The 18374-nt window shown below is 38.8% G+C and overlaps 1 protein-coding gene across 1 annotated transcript in view; it reads left to right on the top strand.

The window, feature by feature from the left end:
• LOC124151253 (sodium-dependent multivitamin transporter-like) overlaps positions 1-11925 on the top strand; it is a 29188-nt gene extending 17263 nt beyond the window's left edge. Inside the window, exons 12-16 of the mRNA XM_046523639.2 lie at positions 1907-1993; positions 5266-5483; positions 7344-7444; positions 8322-8446; positions 11131-11925. Coding sequence (XP_046379595.2) covers positions 1907-1993; positions 5266-5483; positions 7344-7444; positions 8322-8446; positions 11131-11259 — 660 coding nt within the window. The 3' untranslated portion in view covers positions 11260-11925. The remainder of the gene's footprint in view (positions 1-1906; positions 1994-5265; positions 5484-7343; positions 7445-8321; positions 8447-11130) is intronic.
• The last annotated feature ends 6449 nt before the right edge of the window (positions 11926-18374 follow it).

Raw genomic sequence — 18374 nt, 5'->3', positions numbered from 1 at the left:
TAAATTGAAATCAAATACGTATTTTCCGACTTTGCGAAAAGTGATAGATTTAATAAATGAATTATTTTAACGTGGCTACGGTGTGGCGGGTCAGTGTTGAAAGAGTTAACGAGTGGAGTACATTAAAGCTGGCTCCTGTTTCTCCAAGCAATCTCAGTGTTTTGATTCATTTACCATGCTTACAGTTTCAAATAATTTGCAGGCCGTAAGGGCCTGCTGAAATATATTTCTCAGCCCGAGAACAAATCTTTCAGCCTCGGACCAATGGTGGCGATGTCCATTTTGAACGCCGCTGCAGATACATAGATTTACAAATATAACTCATCAGGACAGATTATTTGGTTTACAAGAGTAAAGGTAGTTAACCTAAGCTAAATTGGTCGTCATTGTGACGATGATATGCTGTCAACACCAATGAATCTTAAGGTGCAAAAATTCCCGTAACAGGGTCATCGGCACCAAAATGTTTCCTTGCATACAACTGTTCAGGATTCAAGAACACCCGTGAGAGGACAGTTTATACATTCAATTTTATTCTGATTCATACATGTAACTTTGTTTGAAGGGCACGTAAACATAACATAGCAACATCATAAATGCTCGACTAAAATCAAATTTGAAAAACGGTAGCAGATGTTTGTCACTCTGCACAATTTCAACGATTGGTCGGAGCCTTGTCTGCCTCCTTCCACCTCGGATTTTTAAATCGCATTCACGGGGCTTTTCTGCGTGCACATTCGTTTTATTACCGTGTCCACTATATAAGCTCTGAATTAGTAACGGCATAGAAGATGCAGTAGTGTACTGAATTCTCAATTTTTAAACATTAAGATTATCAGAGATTTATGATAATCATTGGGAGCAATCCCGGACACAGTAGACATTGTCTTCATTACAGTGATAAAATTATAAGGAGAATTAACTGTATAAACATAACACATGATAAATCTTTATTGAACATGTCAGTTCTGAAGAGAATTATACCTAGGTGACATATCTGCTTAACATTTTGAAAGACTGTAGGGTTGTTCCAAAAAATTTGTTTGATTTTGCTTTACCAAATAAAGTGGATACTGAAATTCTTCTTCAACATCACTGGGACATGTTTTCTATCTGCAACATTAATACCCGCATCACGTCGGGCTTTCCTCCAACATTTAGCTGACACGCCGTGATATTAAAGTAATACTGTTGAAAGAGGCGTTAAACTAAACTCACTCACTCACTAATACTATTGTACATTCTTTAATATTTTAATAGGCAGCGCCCTAGCCCACTGAATTACATGTAAACACCTAATAATCGCTTACAGAAGTGAAGGTGTGATCGCTCTACATTTTCTCCCTTGAGGAAACCAAGGTAAGCTGATACCTGACATAAAACGCTACCAGTGTAACTATCGAACAATTTCCAGATGTGTAAAGCTATCAACAACACCAATATTTTTTTTATCACAGGACCATTTCTCTACTGACTGTGTACTAGCCACCTTTTCTAAACACAACGTTTGTGGTTTGGGTGTTAAATTCAAAGCCCAATGATTTTCAATAATAATGTATCTAGGAAAATTGATATTCGCAACAAATTCAAAATTTCCACTTTATTTTCACTTTAAGACTACTTTCAAAGAGTGTATCTTATAAAATGTACAAAAGGAAATAATAAAAAAAGATATACCAATAGTTTTTCTTTAAAAGAAAACTCGTTCCGACGCCTACGTGTGTTTATGCAGGAAGTAATATTTAATATCAATGCTGGCAGCAACTTTTGTAAATTTTGTTAAGTGTCTGTCTTCGTTGACTATATAGTGAGCTACAGTGCCAACGCACTATTTTGGCAATTATAGCCTCCTTGATAGCGAAAAACGCATCTATAACTATTCACAATGATGAATATGTCATTGAAGATATCCACAAGTGTCCTAGCGGCCTTTTCCGGACCTCTGTGTGGATTATTCATCTTGGCAGCATTTTGTCCTTGGGCTAATGCAAAGGTACGGATCACACATCATCTGGTTGGTACTATCATTAGTATAGTTTTTAACAGGCGTTTTGTGGTCGGGAAGACCAAGAATGTCAACTGAAACACTTTAACTTTTAAGTGATGATTTTAGCAGGCATATGTCTCGGACTGAGCAAACTTTGTCAGTATCATGAGGTTTTGGTGTTGTTTGTTTGTTGTTTAACTCCGCACTCAGCAATGTTTTAGAGCTATGTGACGGCGGTCTGTAAATAATCGAGGCTGAACCAGACAATCCAATCCAACAAGCATGGTCGCAAGCATTGGTTGATGCAGACCTATCCTACCCCGGATCTTCAAGGGTCAGTATCATGAAACAAGGCCAGAGTACCCTATATTTGTCCAAATTGTTTTCGTATTGGAGCAAAAACTGTAAATTTTGAGACCGAAGGGGAAAGTAAAATTTAATAATAATATCAATAATAAACATACAGTAATAAGAAAAAGTGGACCTCTTTCAGGGAAATACATTTTTGATATCTCATCAGAAAGAGGTTACTGAAAATAGAGTTCCCACATTATCCTCTTTTAGTCATTGCTGTCATGTAGTTATATTGAAAAGGTCATCTTTGTCTATTATTCCATCATGTTTGCATTTTTGTAATATAAAATGTGATATGGACATGCCGTGATATAACTTGAATACTGTCCGCTCACTCACTCACTCACTCACTTAGCAATTGTTAGCAATTGTAATTTCAAATACTTAAACTTTCCAGTGACAGATACAACAGATTACATTATTGAATAAAGTAATAATGTGTTGGAAACGTTAATACCAAACCCAAACTTGATGATTGTTACAAGCTCATATGGCACCGATGATGTTTCTTGGCCTGTCAGCACCACACCTGTGCTCGTGGGTTTCACCAACATGGTAAACGCCTGAGACCAAGGGTCCAGATTTTCGAAACGATCTCAGCTGAGATAAATCTTGAGAACTTACGTTCGAAGATATGATATCTTGAATTTAAGATAAAATAGATTTTTTGAAACTATCAGAAACCTGTCGCAAATCGCATGAAGAAACGATAACTATCGCTACTCTGTCTGAGAACTCATTTGTGTCAGTGATTGAAAAAACGGGGTATTTCCAAATGACGTCACGGAGATATCCCAGCCGCTGACAATAACAAGTGACATGGAATTCATGATCACATTGTCAGGTCACATTGTTTAACACGCAACTATTTGAGTGACATTCCTTACAATCCTTCGTATATATGTCCTTCATGTAGACGTTTTGTTCTTATGATAAATGATGCCATGACTACCTAAACACAAATAACATTCGTGTGTCATGCAAAGGCATTTTTCAAACCCAATTAATGTTATGATCAAAAAGTGTAGTGATACCACAATATAGCTATTAGAATAGGAAAAAAGATACTTCACTATTTTCCCTTCAAATGACCCTCCCGCGAGCGCGCAGAACTTTATGTTAACACTTTGCGTACAAAGTCAAGGACGACAGTAAGGGACGTTATTCTAAATGACAATGACGAGACCTATGATCGGACAGCAGGCGTTCAGCATTTAAGTTACGTTTTCAAGTCTGATGTTACATGATGAATACTTGGTCAGTTTCACAATACTGCTTGCTTTTTGTGTTTAAGTCAAAATTCAAGTTTATAAAGAAAACACCAATATTATATCTGAAAACACTCAAAACAAATATTGTTCAGGAAGCAGCGCACCCATAATGACATAATGTATGTTTCTTTTGTTTTTTACATATCCAATATATTTTGGGAATAAACAAAGGACTCAAATACAATATCAATCTATTTGTATTTAGATTATATAATTTAAAAACACATCTATCTAGATCTTTAATTCTTATCAAAATTTGAAAGTGACACTAATTTTCGTTCACAAAGGGAGATACTTGAGTAATTGTCAAGTTATGTTGTCTCATGGAACACACCACAAGTTAAAGTGAACATACATATAATGTAGTCCGTTTCCATTCTTTTAAGTTAAGTTGAGCTTATAAATTGATTTGTCTGATTTGATTAAAATCTGTCTAAGGAGCGAAATGTCCACATTGTAAATTTGTGACATCTATTCTCAAACGTTGTTCGATGACGTTTGGCTTGTCTGACAGCATTGCTAAGGATCTTCTAAAAGTACTTGTCCGGTGACCCTATCCTTTACAATGTTTTTATTGTGTGAACGGTCTCAAGTATCTATATTTTATTAATTTAAAACGAGTAAATGTACACTTGAATTTTTAAAAGACCAACATCGATCATTTTTTTAAAATCGGTACACTGAATTCAAAATTCAAAGATTATCGTGGTGAAAATGTCTATGTTATACTGATCAGTAAATTTCATTCAATGAACATTGTCTACGAAAATATATTGGAAAGTGATTTTTGGAAAAAGTTCAACATCCGTTACCTTATGATGACATTTTAAACCCAAACGAGCATGGGAAACCATTTTTTATTTGATTTCACATGTGTGGATTGATGTAATAAACATGCGAAAATAAAGACTAAAGCATTGTTACATATGCAATCCAGAAAATATTACAGCGGAACTCTGCGGTTTATGAAAACTGTAACATTGAGTAACATATGTGGATCGCTGTTGTTATTAAAAACATTTCTGACGTGAAATCTTTGATGCGTGAAACCTTTATGCTTTCTTTGTGTTTTCGAAAGTGTCAGTTTGAATCCCACGGTTTGTCAAAGTTTGAACTTTGAAAATTGTTTGCAAAGTATGCCGCCATCTTTGATGAAGATAAAGTATACTTATGACAGGTATGCGGTTATCTTAGATTTATGACAACCTTTCAATATCTTAGGGCTACGGTAGTTTTGAAAATAGACTACGATAGACTGCGATTTCCATACGATAACTTAAAGATTCTTTTAGGGCTACGAACATTTCGGAAATCTAGGGCCTGTATCACTTTGGGCTTACACCACACTTTGAGTTGACACCCTTTCCAGTAACAGACCAAACATTATACATAATTCAATACAGAAATAACGTGTTTATAAAGTTTATATCAATCACCAAACCCAATGATGCAAATAGTTCCTTTCCTTCTAGATTAAGCTACACCGATGATGTGTCTAGGCCTGTCAGCACCATACCTTTGCTCGTGGGTTTCACATGCATCATGTCGGGCTTTCCCCCAACATTTAGCTAACACGCTGTGATATAACTGGCATACTGTTAAAGGCAGCAATAAATCCAACTCACTCACTAACTCATTCTATGCATGTGTCAGGGGGCATTCACCGGTACACTCGTGGGTTCAATAATTATGATGTGGATCTGCCTGGGTTCTGCATTTTCCGATGTTGTGAAGCCGACACCATGGCTTCCTCCTGCATCAACTGACCAATGCATGACTGCAACACCACCAGTGGCTTCAAACACGTCTACGTGGACGACGTTTACACCATCTGTGTACAACACATCAGTGGCCGAAACCTTCCGAGAGCCGTATGTATCAAATCAATTGAAAAAAGCATGTGAGACAGCACTGAAATGAAATAGCTTGGTGACATGTAATACTTACAAGAAGTTAAAGACCATCATTCATTCATTTTGCTATAGTCAGAATGTCATGCCTTGGCAAAATAATCAGGTGTGATGTCTTTTTAACTTATTTTAAGTTGTAAATTTAAGTGATTCAAATGATATTCTACCATGACATTGAAGAATGCTTGATTCTGATTGATTAAAAAGATGTTTTCTTTTTGCTATTGAAACCTCTTTTAAATTTACTAGCCTTTTCACACAAAAAACGTGCGCAAGAAGACAATAGATTCATAAAAAAAATGATTGCCGATCACCATAAGGATTTGGCAGGAGGGGATTTGAAAGTCCATCAAAAAACACTGATTTTTTAAAAGAGCACCGTTTTTAAAAGCGTTGCTGCCGTCATGGTAGAATGGAAATAAACCTACAGTGTTTTGAAATTTGATGTAGTCCCTCTGTAGAGTAGATACCTCTTATTTATACATTTGAATAAACCAAAATTTAAAAAAGAGGTATCTACTTTACAGCAGGTCTATATCAAATTTCAAAACACGGTAGGTTTATCTTCTTATTGCAAATTGCTTTTGTAATACTGAGTGTTAAAAGGTCTGATTCAAAACCAGTTGATTATTAATATTTAGTTCAGATAATAATGTACATTTTTTTACCAGTACGGTAGACTGATCGAGCTGTGTGAATGCGGAGTATTCGTGTATTTTAGAGTTTCTAAATAAGGCTGGTCACATGACGAGACATTGTTCCATTGTGGAAAATGATATGACATGGCGTCCTCCTTTGTCCATGACGTCTGAACAATAGGCTGACCGCTGAGATCATATGGCATACCATTTTCCTGTATTGTCGTTCATTGACTTACAATGGGTAATCTTGTCATAAACTATTTAAATATTTGGCATTATCTTTGTTTATATTTTCCCATTTGTCAGTTTAAGCGGCACGAGAAAGGTGACTATGTCGACCATGGGAAAATATTATTGAGAAACAAATTTCAACTGATGAATTATTTGATGGTCATTGATCAGAAGTTGCTGGATGACAGAGTAGACAACAACAATTTATGGACAACAACTTTATTTCACTGTAATAGCGACGATTCGAAATAGATCCGTATATACGGTATAAGGATCTATACACAAACGTCACCATTACAGTAAAAAAAGATGTTGTTATCCCAATCTCATTCAATTCAGATATTTGTTCTCGCTTCCACTAAAGAAAGATCTGAGGACATCCCATTGCGGGTCACGTCAGGCCGACCTTGCGCGAACTTTGACCGACCAATGGAATGACCAATCAGAAGGTAGCTTTCTCACGTTTTACGGCACAAATTTCCAATTGGCGAGTACGCTTCAAAACATATTTTGACGATGGTCTAGATTGTAAGGATTCAGTCGTTAAACCCGTAACTATCGTTCAGAATACACAATGTTAAAGTTTTCGAGATTGCATGACTAGAAATCACATTCCGACTGTCACTTTCATAATCTGGTAAGCGACGCATTGATTGGTCAGATGAAATGTCGTTCTGACGTGACCCCTAATAGGATGTCTTCAGATCTTTGTTTAGCGGTAGCGAGAACTAAGGTCTGATTTTAATGAGATTGCTGTTATCCATAAATTGTGTCTACTTTGAAATCTCCACTAGGACGTGTGATTTTCTAACTGACATATGAATCCATTCTCTGAATCGGTGTAATTAAATAACCAAATTAGCTGCGATGTGTGCACCTGTTGTCATACACAAATGTGAGTGTTGCATAACTATTTGGATTTTTTGCATCTTGAGTGAACATGTTTTAGCATATGGATAGAGGAAATCTACCGGCTCTCTTATGTGTGGCTTGGACTTCTCGGCACTTGTTTGACTACACTCACTGGCTTCGCTGCCAGTTGGATCACAGGTAACAACATTATCAGATAAACCTTGGATAACTTAACTTTGGAGTTTACACATACACGTGTTTACTTCTTATAATATTTCCAGGACGCATGAATGGCCTTGTCATTTGTTTGACTACACACATCGGCGGTATTGCCAGTTGTGTACAGGTAACAGCATTATTAGGTAAAACCATGCTTGCTGTTATAGGCAACAATGCTTGTCCTAAGAGGCGAATTACGGGACCGGGTGGTCAGGCCCGTTGACTTTGTTGATGCATGTCACTTGATTTTCTGGTCCAGACACGATTATTTAGGCCTTGTCAACTGAATAACTGTAAGGCCTTGTGCGATCCCCTAATCTTTTCAGAAACTTTACATGTCTCAAACTATACTTGACCTTTAGAAAACCAAAACGTAAACTTTATGGATGACAACTCTGATTTATTGCATATAGCAAGGTTTCGATGTAGATTCTTACACCGTTTTTAGGCTTGAGGTAGAATTTTTTTAGAAAAACGTTCAAGCGTCAAAGCACTCGGACGCAAGCGTTCTGGTGCATTTACTAAGAAGTTTAGGGCAAACCTATTCTTTATTACACATGGGCATAGAGCTAACTTCTTTAACAGATAACAAAATTGTTATCCCGTCTAACGAATACGTGTAGCTGCAATATTGCCGACACGGCTTTAATCAAGTTTTGCTCATTTTCTAACTGTTTTCGAAAATGACAACAACAAAAATGAAGAAATGTGGGGGCCTGAAGAAATGTTGGGATCTGAAACTTTCAAAGGGATAGTTTTGATCCTATCATCACAACAGTGCATCCAAGTCAAACGAGATTATTTCGCCCTAACACGCTGCATACAGTATGAATATCATCTCTGATCATAATTTCAGGTTTTAATCGCAACAGCCCAGTAGATCCCAGGTACTTGGTGCCTGTAGTTGACAGACTGTGCTGCTGTCTTCCCAGATCGACCAGGGCTTTCCTTTCACGAAGAACAAACGAGGATAGCATCACGGTAGTCTGAGGATGTTGTTTCTGTATGTCAAGGTTGATTCAAACCTACAACCATATGTTATGTGAGCTTTCGGTGTCAAATTCATATTGGGTGCTTAGGGGAGGGAAGTTTTACAAAAATGTCCTCTTCAAAGAAAAAAACCGGAAAGCCAGATTTGTGTGACGTAGGAAAATACATGTATATGAAGAACCGTACTAGGTATTGAGCCGAAATGTTGTGGAGAGAACATCAGTTATCGGTACATAGGAAGAGTCCAAGGTGAAGGTCAGCTACTATCAATAACGCGTATGTATCCCGTTGGAACCGATAGCGGCCTGATATCTCCTGCACATGGAAAAGACAAGTACGCGAATCACATCCTGGGGAATGGTCGCCCACTCGGCATGAAACGCAAAAGCCAACTACTGCAACGTTTGGGGTTGTGGTTGACGTCGGAGTAGCCGTCTATCTGATTCATCCCACAGGTGTTCTATCGGATGGAGGGCCAGGGGAGAACATCAACGTTGTTGTTGTGTAGACAGCCTCTTGTGATCCGTGCTGTATGCGGTCGAGCGTTGTCCTGCTGGAATACACCATGGCCGTTGGCTGCAATTGGGAGGACGTGTGGCAGAAGAATTTCGTTGATGTATCGTTGAGCCGTAAGATTGCCCTGGATATGGACCAAACCTGTCGTGCCATGATGAGAGAGAGCCGCCTACATCATAACGCTACTCCCATCACAGCTGTCCACTTCCAGTACGCAGTTTCCGGCGTAAAGTACTCCCCGACGTCTGTAGACCCGTGCTCTTCCATCCCCTCAACAGAGGAGAAATCTTGATTTGTCACTGAACCAGACATCTCTCCATCGCGGTTGGGGACATACCCAGATTTGACGACACCAAGGCAGTCGTTATTGACGATGTTGTCGACTCAATATGACGCGTCAAACAGGACGTCTTGCTCGTAGACCTGCTGCTCTTAAACAGTTTCGTACGGTCTGGTCGAAGACTTTTGGAGTCCGGGTATTTGGGATGCAGTTGAGGTGGCTGTGATCGTCCTTTCACGTAACTGTTGCAGTCGCATGTAGGGATCTTAAGCGGGGTGGTTACTCCTGGTCGTCCCAACCTTGGCCGATTACGTGTTGACCCATGCTGTTGAAACCGATCCCATAGCCTTGTGATTGTGTTGGGCGCTACATTGGAAACCTTGATGGGGAGTCCCTTGCCTGCAAGCGGCCTATGACGTTGTTTCTTTGCACTTCTGTTAATCTTGGCATGTTGAACTGTCACTATTCGATTGATGCAGACGCCAGGCAACCAAAAACCCTGCACTTCAATACCGTTCATAATGCTGCTGCACGTGCAGTGCGTGCAACTCCATGGCCCTTTTAGTTATGCACTGTGTGCGTTTTTTTCCGAATCGTACGTGTTTCCCGACTAATGGTTCGTCTGGAAATTTGTCACTAACACTATAACACATTAAACCTCTTAATTTTTCACCTCTTGGTCCGCTAATTACCCGTTTTGCGTTTCTTTTTTTGAAGAGTATAATCAATTCTTTGAAATTACACATTGTCGATGTACCTAAATATATCGATTACCCATACCACCATAAACGCAGCAAATAGTAAAGTTTAATTCACATCAAAATATTCAAACCTGTTTCTAGAGTACTCTGCGGAGTTTTGTGAGAAAAAGATTATATTCATTTCAGCAATATTTTACATTTACAGATAATGCATGGAATGTAATTCTGTCCGTTTTAGACAGCAAAATAATATGTTCTGCTGCTATATACTCTACGGAGGTGGTGCAGATTACGCGGGTCAAAACGTATTTCCAATTTGCAAATTTATGCTAATAATCCATTGGTTGTCGACATCAGCTGCTGGTTGCACAGAGAGAAACAAATTTTAAGTGTTCGTTCGAGGGTCGCTTAATCAGTAAATAATGAGAAAAAAGATTGAAGCAAACATAACCTCGCAGTTTAGAATGCATAAAGTTATAAAGTTAAGAAGTTATTTAAAAAAATATATAGAGAATACTAAACGAGCTCCCGTGTAATACCATTTTTTATGAAACGAGTGAATAGTTGTGGTATCTGACGAGCGAGTTTAATAAAATTGGTATAAAACGGGAGGGAGTTTAGTATTTTATTTATTACTTGCCATTTATAACGTTTTTTTAATAATACTGTTGAGTATGAATAGGCTGACACCTACACGATCCACGGCATAGTCCAATTGACTTTAACAGACTAATACTTCAAACACGTCAAAAGTTAAAACGTATGAATTTAATACCATACAACACAAAATTATCGTAGGGCTAAGACTATCGCAACTCACATACTTTAACTAAGACTAACGACTGTCGTTGCGCTACAATACCATCGCCTTGTGGAATTTGTGGAATTTTGTGGAAACAATGCCATGTGACATCAACCTAGCAACAAGGTTGCTGGGGGTCATCGAGTGTGCATAAGCTCCTCTCAGTGATCTATCAACTCCACACGCAATTTCGTTGAATAAGCCAAGGGATGTTGAGAGCTTTCAATATTTGTTCCTGAAACGTGTTCCGAGAGTACATAAGCACGCGTTTTGATATTACACAATGTGTAATACAGCTGTATGTTTATTAAACGGGTGATCTCTTCACGGGCAAGTAATAAATGCCTTTATTGACAATATTTATTGTGTGTTGTAGAGTGCAGTGAATCTTGCTAGGCCTCGGCTGATGACGCCAACAGAGGGAGGACATGAACTGCCGCTGTCGGTCAGAGGGTCGGAGGAGTTGTCTCCCTTACAACCATGCAGCGGGGTCGAAACTATATGATATTTAATCCGATGGATGAACGAACACTTCTCTCCGCGTTAAGACTCACTTAAAAATAGACTTCCTGGTAAAGTTTGGAAATTCAGTCTAAAAAGAACCAATCTCTTGAACATTCAAACCACCTATTGAGCCTGAAGGCCGAGAATGAATTAAACAGCTCGTCTTGGTTCCACAAATTTTATGTCTTCTGGTTTCATTTCTCACTCGCATATTCCCAACTGTGTCTTCCCATTCTCATGGAACTAATGTTTGAATCTGACCGTTACTGACCATGTCATTTGAATCAGCTGTCTTCTCTCTGACATATTTGTTCCAGTTCGTTGTATACAGTCTGACAGTTGCTGTTTTTGCCTCCTGCCTGACAGGTCCTTTGAACTCTGTTTGATGCTTCTCATCGTTGATTGGCGGCTGACTCTGTGGGCGTGTCAAGTTATGTGCATGAATTAAACAATCACCTGATTCATGTAACAGGATATTGTATCGTTTTCAGGGATATTGTTTTAGCTTTTTCATTTCAAGTAGTTTTTGTCTTTATTAGTTTCAGTATAAATTTATGTGCTTGGGTTAAGAGTCCAAGCGGTTGGTCCATTTTATTTAAGGGTGGACAGGTTATTCTATTCCTGTTCTTTTGCATTTGTACACTTTCAGTGATTCTGCTTATAAAATCTGCACAGACAAGACATGGATTGGTTTGTTTGTTGTTTAACGCCGCAATCATCAATATTCCAACTAAATGACGGCGGTTTGTAAATAATCGAGTCTGGACAAGACAATCCAGTGATTGACATCATGAGCATTGATCTACGCAAACAAGTCAGGGATCCTGACCACCCGATTCCGTTAGACGCCTCTAACAACAAGCATAGTCGCCTTTTACGGTAAGCAAGGGTTGCTGAATACCTATTCTCTACCCGAATCTTCACGGATGGGCAATACATTAACAACAAATAGCGCAGCAATGCCAATATCCTATATTCATGATGTGGGTTTGTAGACACACCCTGGTGTCCCCCACAGGGGTGATTGATTGATAGACTGACTCACTCATTGATTCTGTACACTTTACCATGTCCGATGGAACAAATGTCACCTCAACACGCACCCGCAGCTCGTGATTTCTCGTCATGCACTTCCCTGCAACATTCATATCCCACAGTGTGTATTCCTCTGCCTGAAATGTTGATCAATCTCATCAGTTTTGTCTGCTTTAATTTATACAATTGTTTTTTTCTATTAAACTGTAACTAGATAACACACTGGAAAAACAGTCCGTTGAACCTATTTTCCTTATTTTCTTAGATATAAAAACTGAAACAACCACAACTTGCCCATTTTAACCCAAAGCCAAATAATGGGAAACTGTTATCCCAAAGTTACAAAATTAACAGTAGTAAACAACCTAATACTTAAGAAAGTTAACTAGTTCTAAATTTCACTCAGGTGATCCGAGTTTCAAAATGTGTCGATTCGCGTTGCATCACATGAAAACATTATTGCAGGATCATCTCAAAGGTTTTTATCTCTTTCACTGCCGAGGCTTAAACTAATCAGAATAACAAATATTATGAGACAGATGAAAAGCCGGCGTCCCTGGGAGATGCACATATGACACTATAATGTGGGAAGCGCACGTAGTATACCTACAGAATACGAACAATCATAGTTATACTAATATATGAGTTTCATTTGCTTGTTTCTTGTTTAACGCTGTCATCAGCAATGTGCAGTCTTTGTTTCGACAGTTTGGACAAGACAAAACATTGACTTATGATGTAGATGAAGTCCCACACAGCCAGTACATGCCGCACAAGCATCCAGCCTGCCAAAGCGATAGGTTGGCAATTTGCCAACAGAGGGCTTGACGTAAATAGCCGAAAGTGAGATTGGTAGTTTGGCCGGGCTTTTACGACTGGGATCCTTTCCATCCCACAATCCGCACGGGGAATATAGGCTATAAAACTGGGCGATGATATATTGTTAATTATTTAATTATTTAAAATAATAAATGAAAATAATGTCCAAAACTGAAAGTGCTAAGCTTATTTCAGCAATAATGAAATGCTTAAATGAGTAATGTGACTTCCTGATACGAGTGAGTGGGTCAGTGAATGAGTAGAGTTTATACGTCGCTTCTAGCAATATTTCAGCAGTATCAAGCCGGGGACACTTGAAAAGAGATTCGCATCTTGTAACCATGTGGGAAATAGATACCGGGTCTTCGGCATGAAAAGTAAACGTTTAAAACCATTAGGCTACCCCAAGAAAATTTTCGTGAAAACATTTGTCACATATTTACTGGATATGTGTTTCTGTTGTATATACTTATGTATGAATGACAGTTATATACCTCTCCAACCAATTATGATGTTAGTTTCTTATAAAACAATTCTATATTATCTATTGTTTCGACTGCTGATCTGACTTTTTTTCCCAAAGAAGCTGAGAATAATAAAAGGTGCCAACTAGATAAGAATTGACTGGCGACTATGCTTGTCGTAAGAGGCGACTATGCTTGTCGTAAGACGCGACTATGCTAGTAAGAGGCGACCAACGGGACCAACGGGACCACCTGTATTGGGTTGTCAGGCTTTCTGACCTGGTTGATGCATGTCGATGATCTAATGTCAATCACTGGATTGTCTGGTCCAGACTCGATTATTTACAGACGGCCTTCATATAGCTGGAATATTGCTGAGTGCGGAGTATTGTTCATACGTCGCTTTTGCCAATATTTCAGCAATATCATGCTGGGGACACCTGACTGCTGGTCTGACTTTATTCTCCCAGACACTGAGAATAATAAAACGTGCCAACTAGATAAGGATTGACTGTTTTAAAACTCGGCACACCAACGTATTGCATTTTGATGACATATTTGTCGTCCTACCGACCTGATGTTTTGGGAAAAAAATCCATAAACCAAAGGCTGGTCTAAGTGGGCATAACACTAAATTTCTACAGATTTTACTGTCCCTCACGTTCACCTATATACGGAGGAACCGGTCGGTAGGCATCTACAGGGAAATGATGCGATATCATCCTACGATCACTGACTAGTATTGTGTACAGGTGCAATGTATGCCAAGTATAAGATAAAAGGCTAGAGAATAATCTGTATCCATTATCTGCAGAACAGATTCAATTGGGCGAAAAAGGCAAAAGAGTGATGAAAGTGGTATGAACGGATCACTGAAAATGAGTGAGCACTACCAGTAGCCGCCGCCTCATACACAATTTGCAGAAAAAATATTTTTTCTTGTTCCGGAAATACCATGCAATATGATTAGGAATATGAATATGATTATGTTTATGAGTAACCACTGTTTTGTTTGTTTATCTTTTCTCTTCTTTTTTCTATATTTTTTTTTACGTAACATATTACTAGCTTCTATTTTTTTATTACATTATCAACCTAGCTTTACAGAGGTAGCCACCTTAGATTTATATTTTATAATTTTAGTTTTGTTTATTTTCTTTACTTATTATTTAGCCAATCTCCTTTATCTACGCTACTATACCATTATATTTTCATTAACTTATCCCCATAATTTATATTTATTGAGGCAAGTGGTTTTACCCTATTGCCATATTATGTTTCCAAATTGCCCCCTATCTGACCCCAACTCCCCGACTGTCCGGCTACGAAATAGACGGTGTTTGAAATACAATACCAAGAACTCTCTGATGCATGATTTACTTAAATACGGCATTGGCGGCATATTACTTGGTTGATAGGACCTATTTTGGTGAAGTTCAATGAATATCCTTGTTTGTTATTTTTTTCAAAACTTCAGTATACACTTGCACCAACAACCACTTAAACTCTGTTATTTTGAGAAAGTTCTAAACTAAGATCAGCACAGAAATGTAATTTTGTTTTGTTCCACATTAACGTTTAGGTGGTGAATGGTTGCACAGTTTCCCGTTTTGTCAATCCCTCCCAATCCAACCCCACCCCCTTTAAAAATACCTTGACTCGCCCCTTACTAGGATTTAATTATTGGATATCTATATCTATTTCTAATCATGGTACCACAGTTTCGGACTCGTGAAGATCCGCGGTAGAATAGGTCTTCAGCAACCCATGCTTGCCGTAAAAGGCGACCATGCTTCTCGTGAGAAGCGACTTATGGGATCGAGTGGTCAGGTTCGCTGACTTGGTTGATACATGTCATCGATCCCAATTGCGTGGATCGATGCTCATGATGTCAATCACTGGATTGTCTGGTCCAGACTCGATTTTTATACAGACCACCGTCATATAGCTGGAATATTGCTGAGTGCGGCGTTAAATAAGAAGCAACAAACATGGTACCACCGTTTGTAACCGTCTACTGTTTTCGTGCATTATCCTGATATAAATCTCTCCTGTAACCACAATTGTATATATCTGTACTCGATTAGTTACAACAATGTGTAATTTTCGAATATCTCTTCACATCTTTCGGGGGCACGGGTGGCCCAGTCGTCTAAGGCGCCGCGATTCGCTGTGCAGAGTTGCGTCCCTTGGGCACGCCAGAAACCTATGATTGTGGGTTCGAATCCCGGTTCGCCCCGATTATGTTTCTAGGTTTGTCAGAACCATACCCGTGTTTGTGGGTTTCACCGAAGTGGTAAACGTCTGAGACCTGCATCACTTCGGGCTTACTTCATTATTCGTAAAAATATACCTCATACAGAATCTATATGTAAAGAATGTGACCTTCATGTAGTAGAGGATGAATACCATGTCTTTTTTAATTATATAAATATATTCAATGGAGAAATAGTTTTTTTACCCTATCACAGAAATATTATAAAGGTAATATGACGTTTGCAAGTTTATTTAAGTCCTGTGATATTAATGTACTTCGCTTTATATTTATGTATATTATTTAAAATGAGATCGTCAAAGATCTGACCTAAAATATAATTTATCTTACAACTGTACTGTGGGCTATGTGGCATGAGATACGAAATAAACTTGATTCACTAGATAGAACAGTAGTAACACAAATAGTGAGTAGAAATATTCCAGCAATATCACGGCGGGGGACACCACAAAGGGCTTCACACACTGCACCCATGTGGAGAATCAAACCCGTGTCTCAGGCGTGATGAGCGAATGCTTTATCCACTAGGCTATCCTACCGCCCCAGTGACACTAATAATCAAATCATGCAATGATATTTACACAAGCAATTGTTCTTAATATTGATTTTTATTCCAAAGATATTTACAAAATAGTCTGGCTATTTATAATGATATAACATTTTTTGGTAAATAATATTAATATTGGTAAATAAGGCAGTTATTGTACTGTCACGTCCCTTTGAGTTCGTTTTAACAATAGTTTCCTGTATGAGATGTTCATAATTCCTAAAACGCCAATTTCAGGGACCGATGTCTTGTTGAATGGCCGTCTTGATAAGGACATCATTGTGTTACAGCAAGGGGCCATGATATAGGTGTACATTATAGTACACCTCCTTTCACCAAAGGGGGCACGGGTGGCCCATTCATCTAAGGCGCCGCAAATCGCTCTGCAGAGTTGAGTCTCTAGGGCATTCCAGGAAACTATGATTGTGGGTTCCAATTCCGGTCCGCCTCGATTATGTTTCTAGGTTTGACAGCACAACACCTGTGGTCATGAGTTTCACAAAAGTGGTAAACGTCTGAGACCTGCATCACTTCGGGATTTCCTCCCACACTAGGCTGACACGCTGTAACATAGCTGGAATACTGTTAAAAGTGGCGTTAAAAGCAAACTCTCCCACACACTTTTTTTCGCCAAGGGAATTCCTTCATGGAGGTTTTTTTTGCCGGGATTCAACATTGCGTATGCGGCCACAATCGAGACCTGCTATTAACATCCGACAGAGAAACGTGGACTGGTATGCGTACAATGAGTTCAGATGCATTCATCCACATACATTTAATTAGCTTGCAAACACATTACCTCATTTACATTGAATGCATGCATGTCTCGTGTTTCGGCATAATGTATGCTATGAATATCTGGTAGTATTATGTATAGGAGAAAACATGCCTCCGAGGTTTTGGTAGAAAATGTTAACCCGAGGGGGAGGTACGAGGTAAGTGTTTTCTCCGGCTTATAAACCGTTTTGAACGTTATTTAAAACATTACATTATAACGAAGTATTTGCGAAAACCTTTATAACGCGAACTGACGAATGCTCGCTCGAACATAGGTAGCTGGCTCAAGAGCTGAAACTGCACGAGATTTTCGTGATTGCGTCACGGTTATAACCACGTGGTTAGCTACCGCAGCTTACAACCGAATATGACTTGCTGGATGAGTGACAAATACGAGACTTTGTTTATAACACAGTCAAGTTTCCGAAACCCTGATAATGATGAGTGTGCCTTTGCTTATCGCTTTGCTGACCCATTAACTGAAGCAGATGTCCAGAAAAAATTAGAAACATGCGAACCCAAATCTACAAAGAATAAAACTGACTGGGCGAAAGGTGACTGGTGGCAAGAAGAGCGTAGGCAACGTTCTCTCGATGATAATATCGCCATTTCGCTGTCGGTATTGAAAGATGATCTGTTGGAAATGGACTCTGAAGATCTTAATACTGCTATGAAATTCTGTGTGTTTGAAGCCAGAAAAGTTGATGGTACGTCCTATCCAGCTATAACGGTGTATGGCCTTTTTCACAGCAATAGTCTCAGCTCTCAAACTTAACGGATCACCTTTTAATCTTATGGATGATGAGAATTCAACGAATGTAGAAAAGGTCTAGACGCATGCATGAGAGAAAGATGAGCAAGTGGTTTGGGTGCAGACTGTCGGAAACCAACAGAGGTGATAGCCAGAGCCGAGGAGAATACTCTCTGGGAGAAGGGAGCATTGGGCGAAGAAAATCCACGACAACTACTCGACACCACGCTTTATCTTACTGGTGAGTACATTTACGTGCTAGAAACCATGTTGAAAACGCTATAATTAAACTTTCTTTGAATAGATTCACCTAATAAATTGTAACCCTTTAGCAAATAAGTTTGCCATTTAGTTTATTATAATATAATAATATTGCATGATATGTTACTTGCGCATTTTCTGCAACAGACTAAAATGGCATTTCTGTTTTACTAGGACTAAACTTTGC

The sequence above is a fragment of the Haliotis rufescens genome, unplaced genomic scaffold (genome assembly GCF_023055435.1).
Source record: "Haliotis rufescens isolate VD_foot unplaced genomic scaffold, xgHalRufe1.0.p SCAF_47, whole genome shotgun sequence".
Lineage (NCBI taxonomy): Eukaryota > Metazoa > Mollusca > Gastropoda > Lepetellida > Haliotidae > Haliotis > Haliotis rufescens.
The sequence above is the reverse complement of the archived record's forward strand: the minus strand, read 5'-3'. Positions and strand labels throughout refer to the sequence as shown.